The following is a 19,682-nucleotide window of genomic DNA, read 5'->3' as shown; positions in this document are numbered from 1 at the left end:
TGCATCACATCTGATTAGTCAGCAGTATAATATAACGGCGCGTTAATGGACCTAAGGAGAGGCAGGGTGTGAGTTTCAATCTCTCACCAGCCTCAGGATGAGTTTTCAAGGAGATGATGATCTCTTGGGAAAGCCCCGGGGATTGCAAAACGTGGGAAGGAGAGTGACAGCTGTCATTGCTGTAAGCAACAGCGTCGCTCCTGACAGTGCAGTTTCCCTTTTAAAGCCGATCTCTTTAATGGAAAGGCTCTAGAATTGTTTCTGTTGTTGTTCTATCTATCTATCTATCTATCTATCTATCTATCTATCTATCTATACATACATACCCCACCCTTCTGGGTGGGTTTCCCCAGCCACTCTGGGTGGCTCCCAGAATAATAATAATAATAATAATAAAGCGATAAAACACCAAACATTAAACATTAAAAACTTGCCTAAACAGGGTTGCCTTCAGATGTCTTCTAAAAGTCAGGTAGTTGTTTATTTCCTTGACATCTGATGGGAGGGCGCTCCACAGGGCAGGTGCCACTACTGAGAAGACCCTCTGCCTGGTTCCCTGTAGCCTCACTTCTCGCAGTGAGGGAACCACCAGAAGGCCCTTGGTGCTGGACCTCAGTGTCCAGGCAGACCGATGGGGCTGGAGACGCTCCTTCAGGTATACTGGACCAAGGCCGTTTGTCAAGCCCTGCCCCACTCCCCATGGCTATTTCATTACATACCAAAACCCTGCTGCTTCCCTTGGAAATGTAGGCTGCAGTAGCACAGACTCCAGCCTAGGAGTAAATCCCAGGTTACATTTGAGTAGGTATGTTTAGGATTGCACTGTATGTTTATTTTTGAGTGCTAAAAATTAGGGCTGCCACCCAATTAAATGCACTTGAGGGAATCATGTGGATTTTAATTAGATAATGAAATCCCCTTAAAGTTGCATGCTGCTAAAATAACAGCGCTGAGGAAGAAGGCAACTATCTTTCAATATATATATATTAGATGACACTTGTGGGTTTTGTAGCATGTCAGAAGAGGCAGCTGTGTTTTCTTTGATAGCCCCTCCTTCAGAAAGCTCATGCATGCATAGTTCCCACTCTGCTTCATTGCAACATCACAACATTCCTGTGGTGTAGGTTAGGTTGCAAGGCAGTGACTGCCCCAGTGTCACTCAGTGGCAGAATGGGACTTAAACCTGGGCCTGGTAACAATAAGCACTATTTCGCACTGTCATTTCCTCTCCTACATGCAGGAAGTGGCTACCCACTTGTACTTGTAAAATCTTTCTATATTAACCTGCCTATCTACTAGGATCTACAGGAGAGGCTTTTCTCACAATCTGCTGATGGCCTTGCACAGTGACTTGGGACAGGGCCTTCTCTGTGGTGTCACCTTGGTTGTAGAACTGCCCTCCCCTTAGGTTTCAGTGCCAGCTGAAAATATGCCTGTCCACTCAGGCTTTTGTGAAGGACTAATTTAAGATGTTGTGTGCAAATGGATCTTTTTTTCATCCGCTGTGCTGACATTTTTAAATTTTGTATTTTGAATTGTCTGACTTAATAGAGCTATCCTTCTGCATGTCTGCTCAGAAGTACATAACTCACAACAAGTTCAATGGAACTTATTCCCAGGTTAAGTGTTTATAGTGATTAAGACCTAAATGTAGCAGCCCTATTAAAAACCCTTCAGTGCATTACCACATGATGTTGCAGTCAGGTGGTGAATGTGCACATGCACAGGTTTTGTTAATACAACAGGCACTACAGAAAAAGTTTTTAATCACTTCAAATACAATATATTTCAGTGGAAGCCATTCCTCCATTCACCTTCATATCATCAAGTTCTGGGAACACATCACATAGATCACGAGGGAGGGTGGAAATGTGTGGCCTTCCAGATATTGGGACTCCAGCTCCCATCAGCCACAGCTAGTGTGCCCAGTGATCAGGGAGTTGTAGTACTGGCATGAAAAGTAGGCCTTTAATTAAGCCCAGAAACCCAGTTTCTTCTACTATCTTTACTATCTTGTAGATGGTCTTTTGAGCATGGACGCTGTTTCCTGTACAACAGAAATCTGAAGTGTCAGTGAGGTGTGAAGTCAGAATGGGCCATATACGGCTGTCAGTAATGCCATGTTTCCTTTTTGTGGTTTAAGCAAATAGTGCTTCCATTCCCCGCACTGTTGTCTGAGTTTATTTCTAAAATGTATATCCCACACCTTCAGTGCCAACTGGTAGTCCATAAATGGCTGAAGAAGGAGGGGGAAATGAAAGACACATATAATACTACTGTATTGGTAATAATAATATTGCTTTACTCTGTGGAGTTTAACATTTAAAACTCACTTAATCATAGCACAGTCATGATTCCAGAATGAAACAGAGTTAGCTTTTACTTGAGAACAAACACAATTTTCTTGTAGAAAAGGATGTTATATTTTAAGCATACAATATTTTAAGAATACAGTGGTACCTAGGATTAAGAACAGTCCTGTTTATGAACAATTCGGTTTACGAACTCCGCAAAACTGGAAGTCGTGTCCCAGTTTGTGAACTTTACCTCGGTCTAAGAACGGAATCCGAACAGTGGAAGGGCACCAGCTGCGGGATGCCTCATTAGGGAAAGGGTGCCTCGGTTTAAGAACAGATTCAGTTTAAGAACGGGCTTCTGGAATAGATTAAGTTTGTAAACCGAGGTACAACTATCTATACTATCTGTCTGTCTATCTGTCTGTCTATCTATCTATCTATCTATCTATCTATCTAGTAACAAAGTACATGTGCAGCCAGCCAGCCCCTGACTATAAAATGTGTTTTTAAAAGAAAAAGAAAAAGGATGCTGTGGTGACCAGCTGCAGTTTCGATGGGCCAGTCCAAGTTCTGATGCAGGGACTGCCTGCTGCTGCTGCTGCCGCCGCCATCATTTGCTGCTCTCTGAGTGGTCATTCCCCTCCTCTCTGCACTACCCCAGCTAAAAATAAAGGTAAAAAGGTAAAGGACCCCTGGATGGCTAAGTCCAGTCAAAGGTGACTACAGTGGTACCTCAGGTTACAGACGCTTCAAGTTACGCGTTTTCATGTTATGAAATTTAGTTTTTGTGCGCAGAAAACTAAATTGTGCTTTGAGCAGGCGCAGAAGCGCCGAATCGTGTCACATGCGTGCGCAGGCGCATTGCTGCGGGTTGCGAACGCTGCTGGTTGCGAACATGCCTCCCGCACGGATCACGTTCGCGACCCAAGGTTCTACTGCATGGGGTTGCGGCACTCATCTCGCTTTCAGGCCAAGGGAGCCGGTGTTTGTCCACAGACAGCTTTCTGGGTCATGTGGCCAGCATGACTAAACTGCTTCTGGCGCTATGGGACACTGTGACGGTGCACAGAAATGCTGTTTACCTTCCCGCTGCAGCAGTAGCTATTTATCTACTTGCACTGGTATGCTTTAGAAGTGCTAGGTTGGCAGAAGCTGGGGCAGAGCAATGGGAGCTCACCCCATTGCAGGGATTCAAACCTCCAACCTTCTGATTGGCAAGCCCAAGAGGCTCAGTATGCGGCCCTGTACTATGTACATCATTCTTTTTCCAGGCCTACTCCCAAGTCAGGAGCAAAACAGAATTATTGCTGCTCAAATGATAGGCCATTGGTTTTATGCCAATTGCAACTTTCTTAAGAACCTGTAAATAGCCATTGGGGTTTCCTAGCAGGAAATGTAAGTATTACCTGGCAGACATGTATGGAAGCCCTCCCTTTGAAGGTAATAAATCTGAGAACGGTGGATTTGTTTGTTTTAATATTGAATTATTATGCTTATTATGGGTCACAAGGATCATGTAGTCTTTTCTTCACTTCTGCACCCTGATAAAGAAAAGTCGAGAGTCACTCATGTATTATGGGAGTATGGGAGATGTTTCCTTGGAGAATAGGAATGGGGGACCTGAATCCTTTCAGATGTTGCTGTTCTGCAGCTCCCGTTTGACCTTATGTATGGTGGGATGGTGGAGGGGGAGAAGAGAAGCACAGGAAGAGTGAAAGAGTGTGTGAGTTGAGAATAGACACAGTGTTGTCAAAACCAAAACAAATAAAACCAGTAGGTTTTCCTATGTCTCTCTATTTCTGACAATCCTGTTTTCAATACTGGACTGCCACCTGCTGGTTTCTTTCTTTCTTTCTTTCTTTCTTTCTTTCTTTCTTTCACAATTACTCATAGCCGAGTAAGATTGTCTTCCATTAACACGGTCTTAACAGTGAGTCAGTAAGCGACTGTGGAGGCCAATTCTGGATCCTCAAATCCTTCCACAGCGGGGACATAGGTTTATGGGCAGGAGTTGATCAAGGTGAGGGTTTGCCAAATGTGCCTTCCTCTTAGCACGTTTCTCCCTTTCGTCCTGAGTTTGAGTGTCTTCAAAGTCCATGACACCTTTGGTAAAGGCTGTTCTCCAATTGGAGCTCTCACAGCCCAGTGTTTCCCAATTGTCAGTGTTTATATTACATTTTAAAGATTTGCTTTGAGAGAGTCTTTAAACCTCTTTTGTTAACATGATGCTTTCCATTTTTAATTTCAGAATAGAGTAGTTTCTTTGGAAAATGATAATCAGGCATCTGAACAACATGACTAGTCCAACAAAGTTGATGTTGAAGAATCATTGCTTTGACACTGGTGATCTTTGCTTCTTCCAGTACTCGGGCATTAGTTTGCTTGTCTTCCCAAGTGATGTGTAAATTTTTTGGGAGACACCGTTGATGGAATCTTTTGAGGAGTTGGAGATGATGTTTATATGTGGTCCATGTTTCACAAGTGTACAGTAAGGTTGGTAGTACAATAGCTTTGTAAACAAGCATTTGGGTTTCCCTGCAAATGTCCCAGTCCTCAAACACTCTGCACTTCAAATGGGAGAAAGCTGCACGCGCAGAGCTCAGGCGATGCTGGATTTCGGCATCAGTGTCGGCCCTTGTGGAAAGATAACTGCCCAGGTAGGAGAAGTGATTGGCATTTTCCAACATTGGATTTGTGGTGCTGCAGAGGGGTTGTTTTGTGCTAGTTGGCACTGGCAGAGGAAGGGGGGCAGGGGGAGCGCACTGCCCCCGGCAGCATGATCCCAGTGGGGTGCCATCGTGGCTGCCCCCGCAGATGGCACACCATGCCCTCAGGACGTGCGCCACACCCCTGGGATGCTCGCCCGCCGTGCCCCCGCCTGCTCTCCACCCCACCCCCCAGTGCTGGAGGCTGAAACTCCGCCACTGCTAGTTGGTCAGCATTTTGGTTTTTTGGATGTTGAGCGATAGGCCAAGCTTTTTGTTAGCTTCTGCAAAGATATTTAGGATGGTTTGGTGTCATCCTCTGCGTGTGGAGACACTACGTTATCATCAGCATATCGAAGCTCTACGACGTTATGGTAACCTTACTCTTTGCTTTCAGCCTACTCAGATTAAAGAGCTTTCCATCTGTCCGATATATGATTTCTACCCCAGTGGGGAGTTTCCCTTTGACATTGTGTAGGATCATGGCAGTGAAAATAATAAATAGAGTTGGGGTGATAACACATCCCTGTTTAACACCTGATCCCCTGTGAACAGTTCACTTTGAGAGTCATTGTTACCGCGATTGTTGCTGTCATATTATTGTGGAACAGCCAAAGGATATTCACAAATTTATCTGGGCAGCCAATTTTCAGAAGGACAGTCCACAGGGCATTACAATTTACCGTGTTGAAGGCCTTACAATAAACAGGGGTTGGTTCCAACGTATAGTTGGCATCCCTGAATGACTGCCCTCTACTGTTTTATATTATTGTGACAGTTCTGAAGTTGTGCAAAGTAAAGATTAGAAGTGCTGCCAGAATTTTTGGGTGGGTGGTCCTCCTGCATGTAAGGTTTATTTTTTCACATGATGTCACCCAAATACTAGTATGTATCCCCCCCCATTTAATCCATATTTACCCTTTCTGTGGAAAATCTAATCTATTAAAAACAACCTGCTCCAAACAACCCATTTGCAATTTCCCAGTGACCTGTTTACAGTATTAAACCTCCCTCCATTTGAAAGCACCTTAGGGCTATATTTTTTGAAAAGATTGAAAGGGGCTTCCCCCGGGCCTTAAGTTGCCTACCCCTGTTCAAAAGGTTGTATAGTTACTTATTTCCTTGACTCAGGAGTCACATATCTCCAAACCCTCTGACATTTCTCCAGTGAAAATAGGGACATCCTAAGGAAAACCGGAACATTCCAGGATGAAATCAGAAACTGGGGTGGTTTCTGTAAATCTGGGACTCTCCCTGGAAAACAGGGACACTTGGAAGGCCTGTATTTCTGTTTGTGCACCAATAATCTCATTACCTCAGACACAGCATTTGTCTCTTAGTACTGGGCCTCCTGGCAAATATTTTTTGTCAAATGTTATTGCAAAATCTCAAAAAAGAGAGAAGTTTTAGAGCTATTTTTAAGTAAATTCACCAAAGTCTAAACTTCTGACATCGGAAATTCTGGATGTATGATAGTCCTAGATAATGCCTCTTTCTTCCCTGCAGGGAGGACAGAGGGGAGTTTGTGTAGAAAATAGCCTACTGTACAAAGGTAAGCATTACATTGGTTGCTCCTCCTACTTTTGCCTTTGGCCCCACCCACCACAGACATGTGGACCTCGGAAGATTGCTCAGAAGGCCCTCAGGCTATAAGTGTTTCCCCACCACTGACATATAATGTACCTGGAAATCCTAATGAATGATGGAACGGATGATAGTAGGGCATCTCCCCACCCCCACAAACAGATAATTAAGAGGTTTTATTAGTGGGACAGACTGGAAATGCCTTTAAAAGGTCAACAATAATTTTCATAGCTATTACTCATGTGATGCCAGATGTTATAACTAATGGCACTGCTAGAGTATGACGGGAGGCAGAGGGAGGAGATATTGATCTAAATGGGGAGTGGGTTGGAAATGAGCCAGTGATACAAAACTTCAGACTGATCGTATCGACATCTACATCCTGGAAAACCGCTAATACGCAAACCATAGATAACCTCTAGTTATCTGATACAGACATAGAGCAAACCCTAGAAACCCATCACCCATGCTTTTATTGCATGGACAAACTTAAACCCTTTCAAAAGTGGGCCATTAAAGGACGATATATGTTAAGAGACTTCTCTACTGGGGCATCACCATCTACAAGGTACTTTTTTAAAAAAATGAAAAAAAATGAAAAAATAGAAAGATTATGTTTTGAGTTGGGGGGCAGTTTCCCCTAAATTCCTGGGTCTAATAAAAGTTAGAAGTAATCAACGATTGGAGGGTTAAACTGAAATTGAGGCTTTAAGTAGCTGGATTTCCCAGTCCAGGAAATCACCTGGGAGAGGAGCCATCGAGAGCTAGTCAGCAGAATGGCTGAGACGTTGACCTAACAAAATACGCACACAGAGAAGCCATCAGCAAGACTAAGACTATTTGCCCTGCACTGTGCCAGGCGAGTGAAGAGCTTGTCTGAGTCCCAAGGCGAAAGTCCCCAGTTGGCTGAAAGGCAGGGGTGTTCTTGGCGCATGACCTTGTAAGTCCAACAGGACCCTGGGCCCCTGGCCAGGTTAGCCCTCAGAGGCAAGTGTACCTCAGAGGCAAAGCCCACCTTTGCATGGGCCTGCCCTGCCCTCTGATAATTAGCAAAAAGCAATGCCAGAATGGAGGGGAGGAAGTTCCAAGTTTGCACTTTGGATGATGTATAACATGACATTGTACACGAAAAAGGAAAATTTTAGTCATAAGTAAAGAAGAAGAAATGTCTTGCAGTACAACAGAGATTCAACCAATGCTCTTAACTATATGTTAGTTATATGTTTGTGATGTTATACATTGCTCCCCCTGCCACACCAGCAAATAAAAATTATTTAAAAAGCAAAACCACCATGTATTTCCTAAAAGATTCACTATGTTAAACATACCACTCTTTTATTGCCTCCTGAATATTTCTATTTATGTAACAATATACCTTAAGAACACAGTTAAGGGTTCTCCTGCTGGATCAGACCAAAGGTCTACCTAGTTTAGCACTCTGCTCTTACAGTGGCCAACCAGATGACAGTGTGTAGTAAAGTTAGTGTTTGTGTAGAAACCATTCTTTGGTCAAGCAATGAGAGTGAGGCCTTGTGGGTAACCAGCAAGCCACAAGGACCATGGGAAATAAGTTCTGTCCCTTTAACCCCAGACTAACAGGCTCCCAGGGTGTGAAAGGTTTATTATGGGAAAGGAAGACCCTTGATTTAATGGAAGGTTTAGCATCTGGGTCCGAAGCTATTTGCATTCCCTTAGTGATGTTATCAATAGCTTCGGACCCAGATGCTAAACCTTCCATTAAATCAAGGGTCTTCCTTGCATTCCCTTAGTGATGTTATCCCCTTCATGGATCACTGCCTTGTCGTGGCGAAGGGGCTTGAAGAACTCAGAGAAGCTATGAACTATGCCGAGCAGGGCACCCAAGATGAACAGGTCATAGTGGAGAGTTTTGACCAAACGTGATCCACCTGGAGTAGGAACTGGCAAGCCACTCCAGTATCCCTGCCAAGAAAACTCCATGGACAAAGACAACAGGCATATAAAAGTTATGACGCTGGAAGATGAGCCCCTCAGGTCGGAAGGTGTCCAACATGCTACTGGGGAAGAGCGGAGGACAAGTCCAAGTAGATCCAGAGCTGATGAAGCGGCTGGGCCAAAGCCGAAAGGACGCTCAGTTGCGGATATGCATGGAAGCGAAAGGAAAGTCCAATGCTGTAAAGAAAAATATTGCATAGGAACCTGGAATGTAAGAACCATGAACCTGGGTAAGTTGGATGTGGTCAAAAATGAGATGGCAAGAATAAATATTGACATCCTGGGCATCAGTGAGCTAAAATGGACGGGAATGGGCGAATTCAGGTCGGATGACTATCATATCTACTACTGTGGGCAAGAAACCCGTAAAAGAAATGGAGTGGCCCTCATAGTCAACAACAGAGTGGCGAAAGCTGTACTGGGATGCAATCTCAAAAATGATAGAATGATCTCAATACGAATCCAAGGCAGACCTTTTAACATCACAGTAATCCAAGTTTATGCACCAACTACTGGTGCTGAAGAAACTGAAATTGACCAATTCTATGAAGACTTACAAGACCTTATAGAAGTGACACCAAAGAAGGATGTTCTGCTCATTATAGGGGATTGGAATGCTAAAGTAGGGAATCAAGAGATAAAAGGAACAACTGGCAAGTTTGGCCTTGGAGATCAAAACGAAGCAGGGCAAAGGCTAATAGAGTTCTGCCAAGAGAACAAGCTGGTCATCACAAACACGCTTTTCCAACAACACAAGAGACGACTCTACACATGGACATCCCCAGATGGGCAACATCGAAATCAGATTGATTATATTCTCTGCTGCCAAAGATGGAGAAGCTCTATACAGTTAGCAAAAACAAGACCTGGAGCTGACTGTGGCTCAGATCATCAGCTTCTTATAGCAAAATTCAAGCTTAAACTGAAGAAAGTAGGAAAAACCACTGGACAGGTAAGATACAATCTAAACCAAATCCCTTATGAATACACAGTGGAAGTGAGGAACAGGTTTAAGGATTTAGATTTGCTGGACAGAGTGCCTGAAGAACTATGGGTGGAGGCTCGCAACATTATACAGGAGGCAGCAACTAAAACCATCCCAATGAAAAAGAAATGCAAGAAAGCAAAGTGGCTGTCCAATGAGGCCTTACAAATAGCAGGCGAGAGAAGGCAAGCAAAATGCGAGGGAGATAATGAAAGATACAAGAAATTGAATGCAGATTTCCAAAGAATAGCAAGGAGAGACAAGAAGGCCTTCTTAAACGAGCAATGCAAATAAATAGAAGAAAGCAACAGAATGGGAAGAACCAGAGATCTGTTCAAGAAAATCGGAAATATGAAAGGAAAATTTCGTACAAAGATTACCATAATAAAGGACAAAAGTGGTAAAGACCTAACTGAAGCAGAAGACATCAAGAAGAGGTGGCAAGAATACACAGAGGAATTATACCAGAAAGATAAGGATGTCTCATACACCCCAGGTAGTGTGGTTGCTGACCTTGAGCCAGACATCCTGGAGAGTGAAGTCAAATGGGCCTTAGAAAGCCCTGCAAATAGCAAGGCCAGTGGAAGTGATGGTATTCCAGCTGAACTGTTTAAAATTTTAAAAGATGATGCTGTTAAGGTGCTACACTCAATATGCCAGCAAGTTTGGAAAACTCAGCAGTGGCCAGAGGATTGGAGAAGATCAGTCTACATCCCAATCCCAAAGAAAGGCAGTGCCAAAGAATGCTCCAACCACCGCACAATTGCACTCATTTCACACGCTAGCAAGGTTATGCTTAAAATTCTACAAGGAAGGCTCAAGCAGTATGTGGACCGAGAACTCCCAGAAGTGCAAGCTGGATTTAGAAGAGGCAGAGGAACCAGAGACCAAATTGCAAACATGCGCTGGATAATGGAGAAAGCTAGAGAGTTCCAGAAAGACATCTACTTCTGCTTCATTGACTATGCAAAAGCCTTTGACTGTGTTGACCACAGCAAACTATGGCAAGTTCTTAAAGAAATGGGAGTGCCTGATCACATCATCTGTCTCCTGAGAAATCTCTATGTGGGACAAGAAGCTACAGTTAGAACTGGATATGGAACAACTGATTGGTTCCAAATTGGGAAAGGAGTACGGCAAGGCTGTATATTGTCTCCCTGCTTATTTAACTTATATGCAGAATTCATCATGCGAAAGGCTGGGCTGGATGAATCCCAAGCCGGAATTAAGATTGCCGGAAGAAATATCAACAACCTCAGATATGCAGATGACACAACCTTGATGGCAGAAAGTGAAGAGGAATTAAAGAACCTTTTAATGAGGGTGAAAGAGGAGAGCGCAAAATATGGTCTGAAGCTCAACATCAAAAAAACGAAGATCATGGCCACTGGGCCCATCACCTCCTGGCAAATAGAAGGGGAAGAAATGGAGGCAGTGAGAGATTTTACTTTCTTGGGCTCCATGATCAGTGCAGATGGTGACAGCAGTCACGAAATTAAAAGACGCCTGCTCCTTGGGAGAAAGGCGATGGCAAACCTAGACAACATCTTAAAAAGCAGAGACATCACCTTGCCAACAAAGGTCCGTATAGTAAAAGCCATGGTTTTCCCAGTAGTGATGTATGGACCATCAAAGAAGGCTTTGATGGACCATCAAGAAGGCTGATCGCCGAAGAATTGATGCTTTTGAATTATGGTGCTGGAGGAGACTCTTGAGAGTCCCATGGACTGCAAGAAGATCAAACCTCTCCATTCTGAAGGAAATCAGCCCTGAGCGCTCACTGGAAGGACAGATCGTGAAGCTGAGGCTCCAATACTTTGGCCACCTCATGAGAAGAGAAGACTCCCTGGAAAAGACCCTGATGTTGGGAAAGATTGAGGGCACAAGGAGAAGGGGACGACAGAGAATGAGATGGTTGGATGGTGTTCTTGAAGCTACCAGCATGAGTTTGATCAAACTGCGGGAGGCAGTGGAGGACAGAGGTGCCTGGCGTGCTCTGGTCCATGGGGTCACGAAGAGTCGGACACGACTAAACGACTAAACAACAACAACAACAACAACAACAGTGATGATGTTATCTGGTCTGATTGCTTGGGAATGTGCATCTGTGGACACCCCACGGAAGGGAGGAACCCTTTGATTTAGACTCTGGGTTTTTAATTGACCCAGCTGCCAAAAGTTAGATTGATTGGCTTGCAAGCCGGTCATTGGAGAATTTGAAAAATAAAGAGTTATGATTGGCTTTGGGGGTTCCGACCCACATGGAAACTGGGGATAAGAGATCTTGGGGAATGGCTGGAAAAGCACGCTCTGCAATCCGCAAGTCGCCGGGCTGCTGATGTTCCATCTAAGTGGCTGTCCTTACATCCTTTGTGATGGAGAATTGCGAAAGCTTTTGAATGCGGACTTGAAAGGACTCTAACTATTCTCTCTTTGTTTCGATGTGAGTATGTAAGTTAGTTAGACTTTGCAATGTTCTTATTTTTCTTGCCTTGTAACTTACAAAGGAAGTGCCTGGAATTTTAGCATGTTTTCTTATGTTCTTTTAAAATAAATTTTAAAGAAAGAAACTGTTTTTGGTTTGTGTGCCTTTCCGGGGGAATAGCTAATTCCTAGCCTTACGCTTAGTTACGCTCTACCGTAGAATTTCTGTCTGCAGGTCTGTGGATACAGCCTGTGGAGGGGGGATAACCAGCAACAATGGGCCACAGCCTTCTCCCTGAGTTGTGGCTCTGGGTTGCCCGGAACAAAGGGAGTGGTGGCAGCCTTACCGGTGTTATTTTGTCCTGTTTTGTAAAAAGTAAACATGCCTGCCAGTCCTGTTCAAGAAACCTAGTCTGGCCGGAGAGCAGAGACAGGTGAGGGAGGAACAGGTGGCTGGGGGCGAAGCTTTACCACACAGTGTCTTGCACCTAATGAAAGCTTTGAGCAATATACAATTCAAAGCCATCATAGAGGACTTCTTTCTGGATGAGTATGATTTGTTTCAGCCAAAACCATTTCTGGGAGGGTACAGCTCCCCTTTTCCTTATCCAGTTCTACATATTTTTGACTAAGATTTGTGGAAATGCCATATTTGATGTTGGTTTGTGCTGCAGGAAAGCCTTGGTCTGGACATGATTCAATGCCACCTTTTAGACAGCACTTTCTTGGAAATGCGGGTGTATAATTTGGTGTGGCTCAGTGCTTACTGTGAAGTGCACAGCCTGAGCTGCTTAATTTATGTTGTCAGAGGGCACCACACATGACATACACAATACTTTTGACTGTGTTGCAGATTCCAAAGGTGGCAATATCTTGGTCATGCAGTATAGTAAAACTTACTTTGGAGTCCAGGAATATGTAAAAATTACTTATTTTCTGATAGTTTTTGAAGTTTTGAGGAAACAAGGAACAGGAAACTGGAACCTAGTAATTGACTTCAGCAACATCTGGCCATTTGCTCACTATAAAGTTATAGATGTGATGGACAAGTAGCCTGATTCAGATGTACAGCTTAACATCAAATAAATGCTAACAAAAGCATTCCTTATATAAAAATATCCAGGATAGATGTGTTTTTATGGAATGCTGTTGTCCCGTTACTTTAGATTATACTGTTGTGGAGGGAGGGGTGTTTAGTCTGGATCACACCCAAGTGTTGCGTGAAGATATCCCCACCACTTCTCTGATGTGTAGAGCAAGGTACAAAGATGACTTGTAATGCAGCAGAGGGGAAGGAAAATTGCCTCACAATTTTAAGCTGCTAAAATGTACATAGCCTCAGCAAATGAAGGCTGGCAGCTTAATGATCTGACTGCTCCAGAAAGATCTGATTTGCTGGCTGGTGGTTATTGGACACCAGTGTTTTGTTCAAATTTGCCTTGCTTGAAGAACAATCCTCTTATGTTTTGGAATGTTGGGAGAATAATTTTGTTTAGTAGTAATAGCAGCATAAAAAGGTTGCAGTGCTCATCTTGCTTTACTGGCCGAGGGAGCCGACATTTGTTTTTCCGGGTCATGTGGCCAGCATGACTAAGCTGCTTCTGGTGAAACCAGAGCAGCGCACAGAAACACCATTTACCTTCCCGCCGGAGCGGTACCTATTTATCTACTTGCACTTTGACGTGCTTTCGAACTGCTAGGTGGGATTTGAACCACCAGCTTTCCGATTGGCAAGCCCTAGGCTCAGTGGTTTAGACCATAGTGCCACCCGCATCATAGCACCAGCATTAAATTGATACTGAAGGTGGGTTGGAATTTCCTTTTTATTAAAACAGAGTTTAGTTTTGCCCACACTCCATTACTGTGTCAATTTCTGTAGATATAAATGCTATTATCCAAAAGTCAAAAAATAATAAATATACCATAAATGACTTGATAACTAGTCTACTTATTATCAATTTCCCCATAGATGTAAGAAATAATTGCTTCTAAGAATATGAGCATTCACTGTGTCAGCGAAAATGGAGTATCGATTCTTCAGGATGTGGTTGGAAAGCAGATTGAGTTATACGTTTACAAAAATGTGCGGGGGGAAATTATATTAAAGTAAATGAGGAACCTGCTCACACTGATATATTGTTGCTTACTCAGCAACTGCCCAGTCCCTAATGACTGATCATAATACCTGATTGTGACATTAAAAAAATATTCCCGTTTGAATTAACTGACTAATTGACTTCTCTGTTTGAGTCACTGGATTATTCCCAGGAGCTGGCAAATTTTGACTGGTGCATGCCATTCAGAGAAAAGACAAATGGGTGAACTGAATGTTTCTAGTACACAATACATGTAGCATTTGGGCTGCTACATAGAAAGCGTGAAAGCCAAAATGCTGCTCTCTAGGGTATTCTGGATTCCTGCTTGCTTTGCTTTAACCAAATATAATCCAGCAAATTGATATGGCACTTTTGGTGGCAACAAGAATTCACCAACAAAATATGTTGCACAAACAAGACAGTCCAATAAATTTCCAGAATGGTCTCTCTTTTGTTTGCCAGGTGAACATGAGATATGGCCAATTCAATAGGACAGGGTTCCATAGATGTTGGGGGCAGAGACATTTCCTTCCTGTATTATGCTCCTACCCTTGATATGACAGTGTTCACACAGAAACTCTAAGTGATATGTGCAACTTTTTGTATTTGGGACACAAGTCTCTATGGATTGCAGTGCCGTTGCTTTAGAACATCTATGGTATGGATACCTTATGACTTGCATTATTTGCTGGAAAATTGACTAGAAAAATCAAACGTTCAATCTTAAAGTGTAACAAAAGAAAAATAACTCCATGAGAACATTGCACCCGTTCATGTAAAACATCTTATACCACTTTGATTGCCATGGCTTCCTCTAAATAATCATGGGAGCTCTACTTCGCTGAGGGCGTTGGGAGTTTTTCGGAGACCCCTCTCAGAGCTATAATTCCCAACATGCTTAGCAGACTACAGTTCCAAGGATTCTTTGGGGGAAGCCATAACTGTTTGTGGTGTAAGAGAGCCTTCAGTGTATGGTGTGAAGATGACACCAGGACTAGCAAAGGAATAATTTTAAACATTTAAAAAGTTTCTCTGCCAAAACCCTTACAGTCCATTATCCCTGTAGAATTATATGAGTTGGAGGGTAAGCGTTCTGCATTCAGCAGGACTAGATCACATGCACATTTAGTATTGCAAAAGAACAAAAACAATATAGGCCCAAGTACAGAAATGTGAAGCAGAACAGGAGTTGGCGGACGATAAAGCTCCTTGCACTGGTCTTTCTGCGCTCCAAGGAGCGTGGCTTAAAATACAAGCCAGAGGGGAGGGGCAGTTGTCAATTTTTGTCTTGACCCGCTTTGCAACTGCGCAAAATCTCCCGATTCTATTTCCTCACTTCCTCCAGGAGAGGGGCGGAGAATCATCTAAAAGAACCGGAAGTTAAGGCCCGCGTCGTCAGGCTGCAACGTAAGTCTCTGGGCGGCGGCACCGGGAAGCGGGTCTCTCCGCGTGCTTTTACCGTGGGCGGTTTTTCTCTCCTCAGAGCCAGGGCGGGAGAGCGGCAGGGGCGCCTCGTAAGTCCCCTCTCGCTGCACGAGCTCCCGGCAGCCCCCTTCTCTATGCTTTCCTAGCTCTGTGCGGAAGCCGCCCCTACCGCCGCCCTCTAACATTCCTCCTACGTTGCGGGCGAGAAGGTGGGTGGTGGGTTGGAGCAGTTAAGCGGGAAGGAGGAGCCAGCGACGGCGCGCGCCTCCACGCCTTTCCTATCTCTATGTTGGAGACGGGGGAGGGGCCGCCTGCGATGCCGATGACGTCGGCCGGGCGGCGCTTTCTGCCGTTGGCGCGAAAGCCTTGTGGCTTCTGGGACGCGAGGTGAGGGCGGCCCGTGGTGGAGGGGGGGGAGGAGGAGCGGCGCTTTCACTCCGCGGAGAACCGTTTTCTTGGGTGGAGACCGAGGCTCGTCCGCCTCTCAGGTGCCTCTGTGAGGGACTGAGGAGCATCCCAGCAGCCGCGGCTTCTCCCTCTCCCGTGGCCACCGGGTCCTTCCTTCCAGTCCCTTAAAAGCCCGGTCACTCTCGGAGCGCCCTCTCCCCTCCCTGTGCTGCAGAGGGTTGGGCTGGATGACCTTTGGGGGTCCCTCCCGGCTCTACGGTTCCGCCTGCGGCTGCAGTTCCCTGGCGCTCCTCCTCCTCCTGAGTTCCTAGAATGAGATTCCTCGAAGCCGTGGCGGGCAGCCCTTCTTCCCCAACGGGGTTGGAGGCTACGCTGCGGCGGATGAGTCACTGGGGGCGGTGAGGAGGCCTCCTCCTTATCTCTTAATAGTGGGTAGATCAGGGGCTCGGTTGCCGTAAATCCTGCCAGAAAAGCATCAGAAGCCATCTTCCACCTCCAGTGAGAAAGATCGGACCTGCTTTCACTGACGAGTTTTCCCTGATTGCTCTTCCTGAATTTATTCCTCATGCCTTCTCTCTTCTGCCCCCCTGCTTCTTTTAAAGAAGTAATAGCAACAAAAAGAGAGAGAAATGATCATGTAGTGATGGTGGTGTAACCCAGCTTGGGTTGGCCTGTGAACTGAGAGCAGGCCATAACCCACAAATAATAATTAAAAAACAGTTGTGTTTCAGCATGGGTCAGTGTATCTGAATGTTCATGGTTTGAAGCCCTCGGTGAATGCCTGCATTGCAGGGGGTTGCAATGAAGGCTGCATTCGCTTCTGGGCAACCTTTTGGGGTCACATGCCAATGGTTGGCAGGTCCAGAAGTGAAAGTGGGCAAGGGGAGAGGCCAAAGTGGATGGCAGTGAATGTTATCTACATACAGTAGGCCAGATTCTACACCCCACTCACAAATCCCTCTTCCAGGCAAGCAAGAAATATTTTTATAGTTCAATGACATATTCTATTTAGCCAAGCAAAAACAACAGTGGAGGGTGCAGGGCAAGGCTATTGATGTACATCTGAAGGCCCAATAGAGAGGCATGGAGAGCCAAATTTGCCCCCTAGGCCTGCCTGAGGTTTCCTACTCACAAAATCTGATCTATCTGATCTGATCCAATAGATCTGATCTAGTCTGTCTTCTGATCTGGGAATGAAAATTAGCTGAAGGATGATATATCATAACAAAAGCATCATGTCAGTATTTTAACTACCTATAAAGATACAGAAAATGAATTTGCTCTGCTTTTTTTAATTATTCATTACACTTTCTTACTCTTGTCTAGGAAGAAAGTAAGAGTAAATGATATACTTGATTTATCGGTTAAACTGTTTGTTTTTTGCAGGTTTATGAACAATACAAGGTAGTGTTTATAGAAAAGGAATATTCATTAAAAATGTCCAGAATTGATAAAATGAGCATCCTCGGTGTGAGGAGCTTTGGAGTAGAGGACAAAGACAAGCAAGTGATCACTTTCTTTAATCCTTTAACTATCTTGGTGGGACCAAATGGTGCTGGGAAAACGGTAAGACTCAAGTAGGTTTAATTTCATTTTAGATAAACTGCATTTTTGTACCTTCTGGGTTGGGGTTTGTAATTAGTCAGCATCAATGAATTCAGTTATAAAAATGTGATTGTCCAGTGAGGATGCAGTTTAATGAATGTGCTCCTTCACTGTCAGATAACCCAGATACCCTGCTGAACTATAATGACTCCTGAATTTGAGCAATATAAGTACTAATCTATGAGCTTTAGTGTGTTTAACAATATATGGCATTGGTGTGGAAAATGGCAGTTCTGACAAGCAGTGTATGAGGATTTTCAAGGAACAAAGTTGATAGATTTTTTTACTTGTCTTTCTTGTGTGTTTAACAAATTTCCTATTTGTAGTCTGTAATAGGTATGAGTTACTCGTGCGTAAGCTGGTGCCTTTCTCGGTTAATTTTGCCTTGTTAAACCTTTCTGACTGCACAGCCCCTTCTCATCGTGGCTGCCTCAGTCACTGGCAGAATCCGTCAGTGGGCGTTTCTTGAACCTCTTCCAACCTAAAAGTTGTTTGACACCCAGTCTCCTCCTCCTCTCACTGCGCGGGAGTCTTCTGCTCAGGGAAGGCGTGGGTAGCGGAGGACCTGGGCTCTCCTCACTGATGTCCAGTGAAGAGTCCTGGAGCCCTCTCTCCAATTCCCCCGTCTGCCCCCCTTTATCCCTGGTGTTGCGCTGATTGGCTTCCCCCTCTACTGAGCTGTTTCTCCCCCTGCTGCTGGGTCCTTCGCCAGCATCATCTGGAAGCCTCCCCTTCGCCTCTCCCTCCGATGTCAGTTCCCTGACATAGTCACTATCTACAAAAAGACTCAAAGTGACTTCGTAACTCGAAAGTGATGAAATACAACAGTTAAAAACAATTAAAACCTTTAAAACAATGAACTATAAAATGCTCATCTAGTAGCATAATAATGACAAGTCCTACCCACTGACTAAAATATGAGCACCACCATAAAACCCAGCTTAGTCACGCAGCTTGCATGAAAGGTCTGTTCATGTCAAAACAATGGCACCTTGAGGAAGGAATTTGCAGAACGGTGCAGTATATAGTGTGTTCTGCATCCCTTTTAATGGAAACCGATAGGCAGAGTTCCATGAGACACCCCCGTCCCCTGACATTAACATTGTTCACATGAATAAAGCACTCGCATGAGCTGTTAAACACACAAGACATCTGGAGAAAGTATAGTATGAATTGCCTCTAGATTTATGTCTGTTTCTTATTCCTGGAAACAACAGAGCAGCAAGTATTTGTATCCTGATGACACTTGTTTCTATTTTAATTAGACTATCATAGAATGTCTCAAGTATATTTGCACCGGGGACTTTCCACCTGGCACCAAAGGAAACTCATTTGTTCATGACCCAAAAGTAAGTGTTGAGGTTGTTAACTCTATTTCACAACGACCAGTAAGCAGCATAACGTGTACAATAAAAAAGGGGAATTTATTGTTAGTAATAATTGAGCTAACATTTTCTTACTTGTGGAAAAGTGACAAATGGTATATCTATTATGCATGCCTTGAGATGAAGTGTCACTGGATTATAGAGCCATTTGAGATTATACATCTCTAAAAGTAATTATTCTGCCATGTATTACATATTTTGTTCTCTGCAAACTCCTTTATTATGAAATGGTATTCTTGTGGCCTACAAACTATTCCCATTAACAGTTACATTTCACCCTGAGAAAACATTATCCTATTAGCCCCTTGTGAAGGAATAACTTCTTATTTGCCCAGGCCTTGCATTGGCTGTGATGGCAGATAACAGATGAGGGTGTATATCTCTGTTGAATCTTCTGGACCTTTCAGTTCCAGTCACTATAATATTCCTTTGAACCATCTTTCAAGGGTAGCTCTGGTTTGCAGGGATTATGTTGCTACTACTGGAAGTTACCCGCGTTACTGGAAGTTAGGGACGCAGGTGGCGCTGTGGGTAAAACCCAGCGCCTAGGACTTGCCGATCATCAGGTCAGCGGTTTGAATCCCCGCGGCGGGGTGTGCTCCCGTCGTTCGGTCCCAGCGCCTGCCAACCTAGCAGTTCGAAAGCACCCCCGGGTGCAAGTAGATAAATAGGGACCGCTTACTAGTGGGAAGGTAAACAGCGTTTCCGTGTGCTGCGCTGGCTCGCCAGATGCAGCTTGTCACGCTGGCCACGTGACCCGGAAGTGTTTGCGGACAGCGCTGGCCCCCGGCCTC

At 44.4% G+C, this 19,682-nt stretch overlaps 1 protein-coding gene across 4 annotated transcripts in view; it reads left to right on the top strand.

The window, feature by feature from the left end:
- Window positions 1-15,429: 15,429 nt before the first annotated feature.
- RAD50 (RAD50 double strand break repair protein) overlaps window positions 15,430-19,682 on the top strand; it is a 35,765-nt gene continuing 31,512 nt past the window's right edge. The window contains exons 1-3 of one of the 4 annotated variants that reach the window (XM_082210977.1): window positions 15,430-15,472; window positions 17,285-17,464; window positions 18,769-18,852. In XM_082210977.1, coding sequence (XP_082067103.1) covers window positions 17,336-17,464; window positions 18,769-18,852 — 213 coding nt within the window. In that variant the 5' untranslated portion in view covers window positions 15,430-15,472; window positions 17,285-17,335. The other 3 variants (XM_082210974.1, XM_082210976.1, XM_082210975.1) reach the window with 3 other exon arrangements.

This window comes from Podarcis vaucheri (assembly GCF_965113315.1).
Source record: "Podarcis vaucheri genome assembly, chromosome: 2".
NCBI lineage: Eukaryota > Metazoa > Chordata > Lepidosauria > Squamata > Lacertidae > Podarcis > Podarcis vaucheri.
Note: the sequence above shows the minus strand (reverse complement) of the source record. Positions and strands in the feature narration are given on the sequence as shown.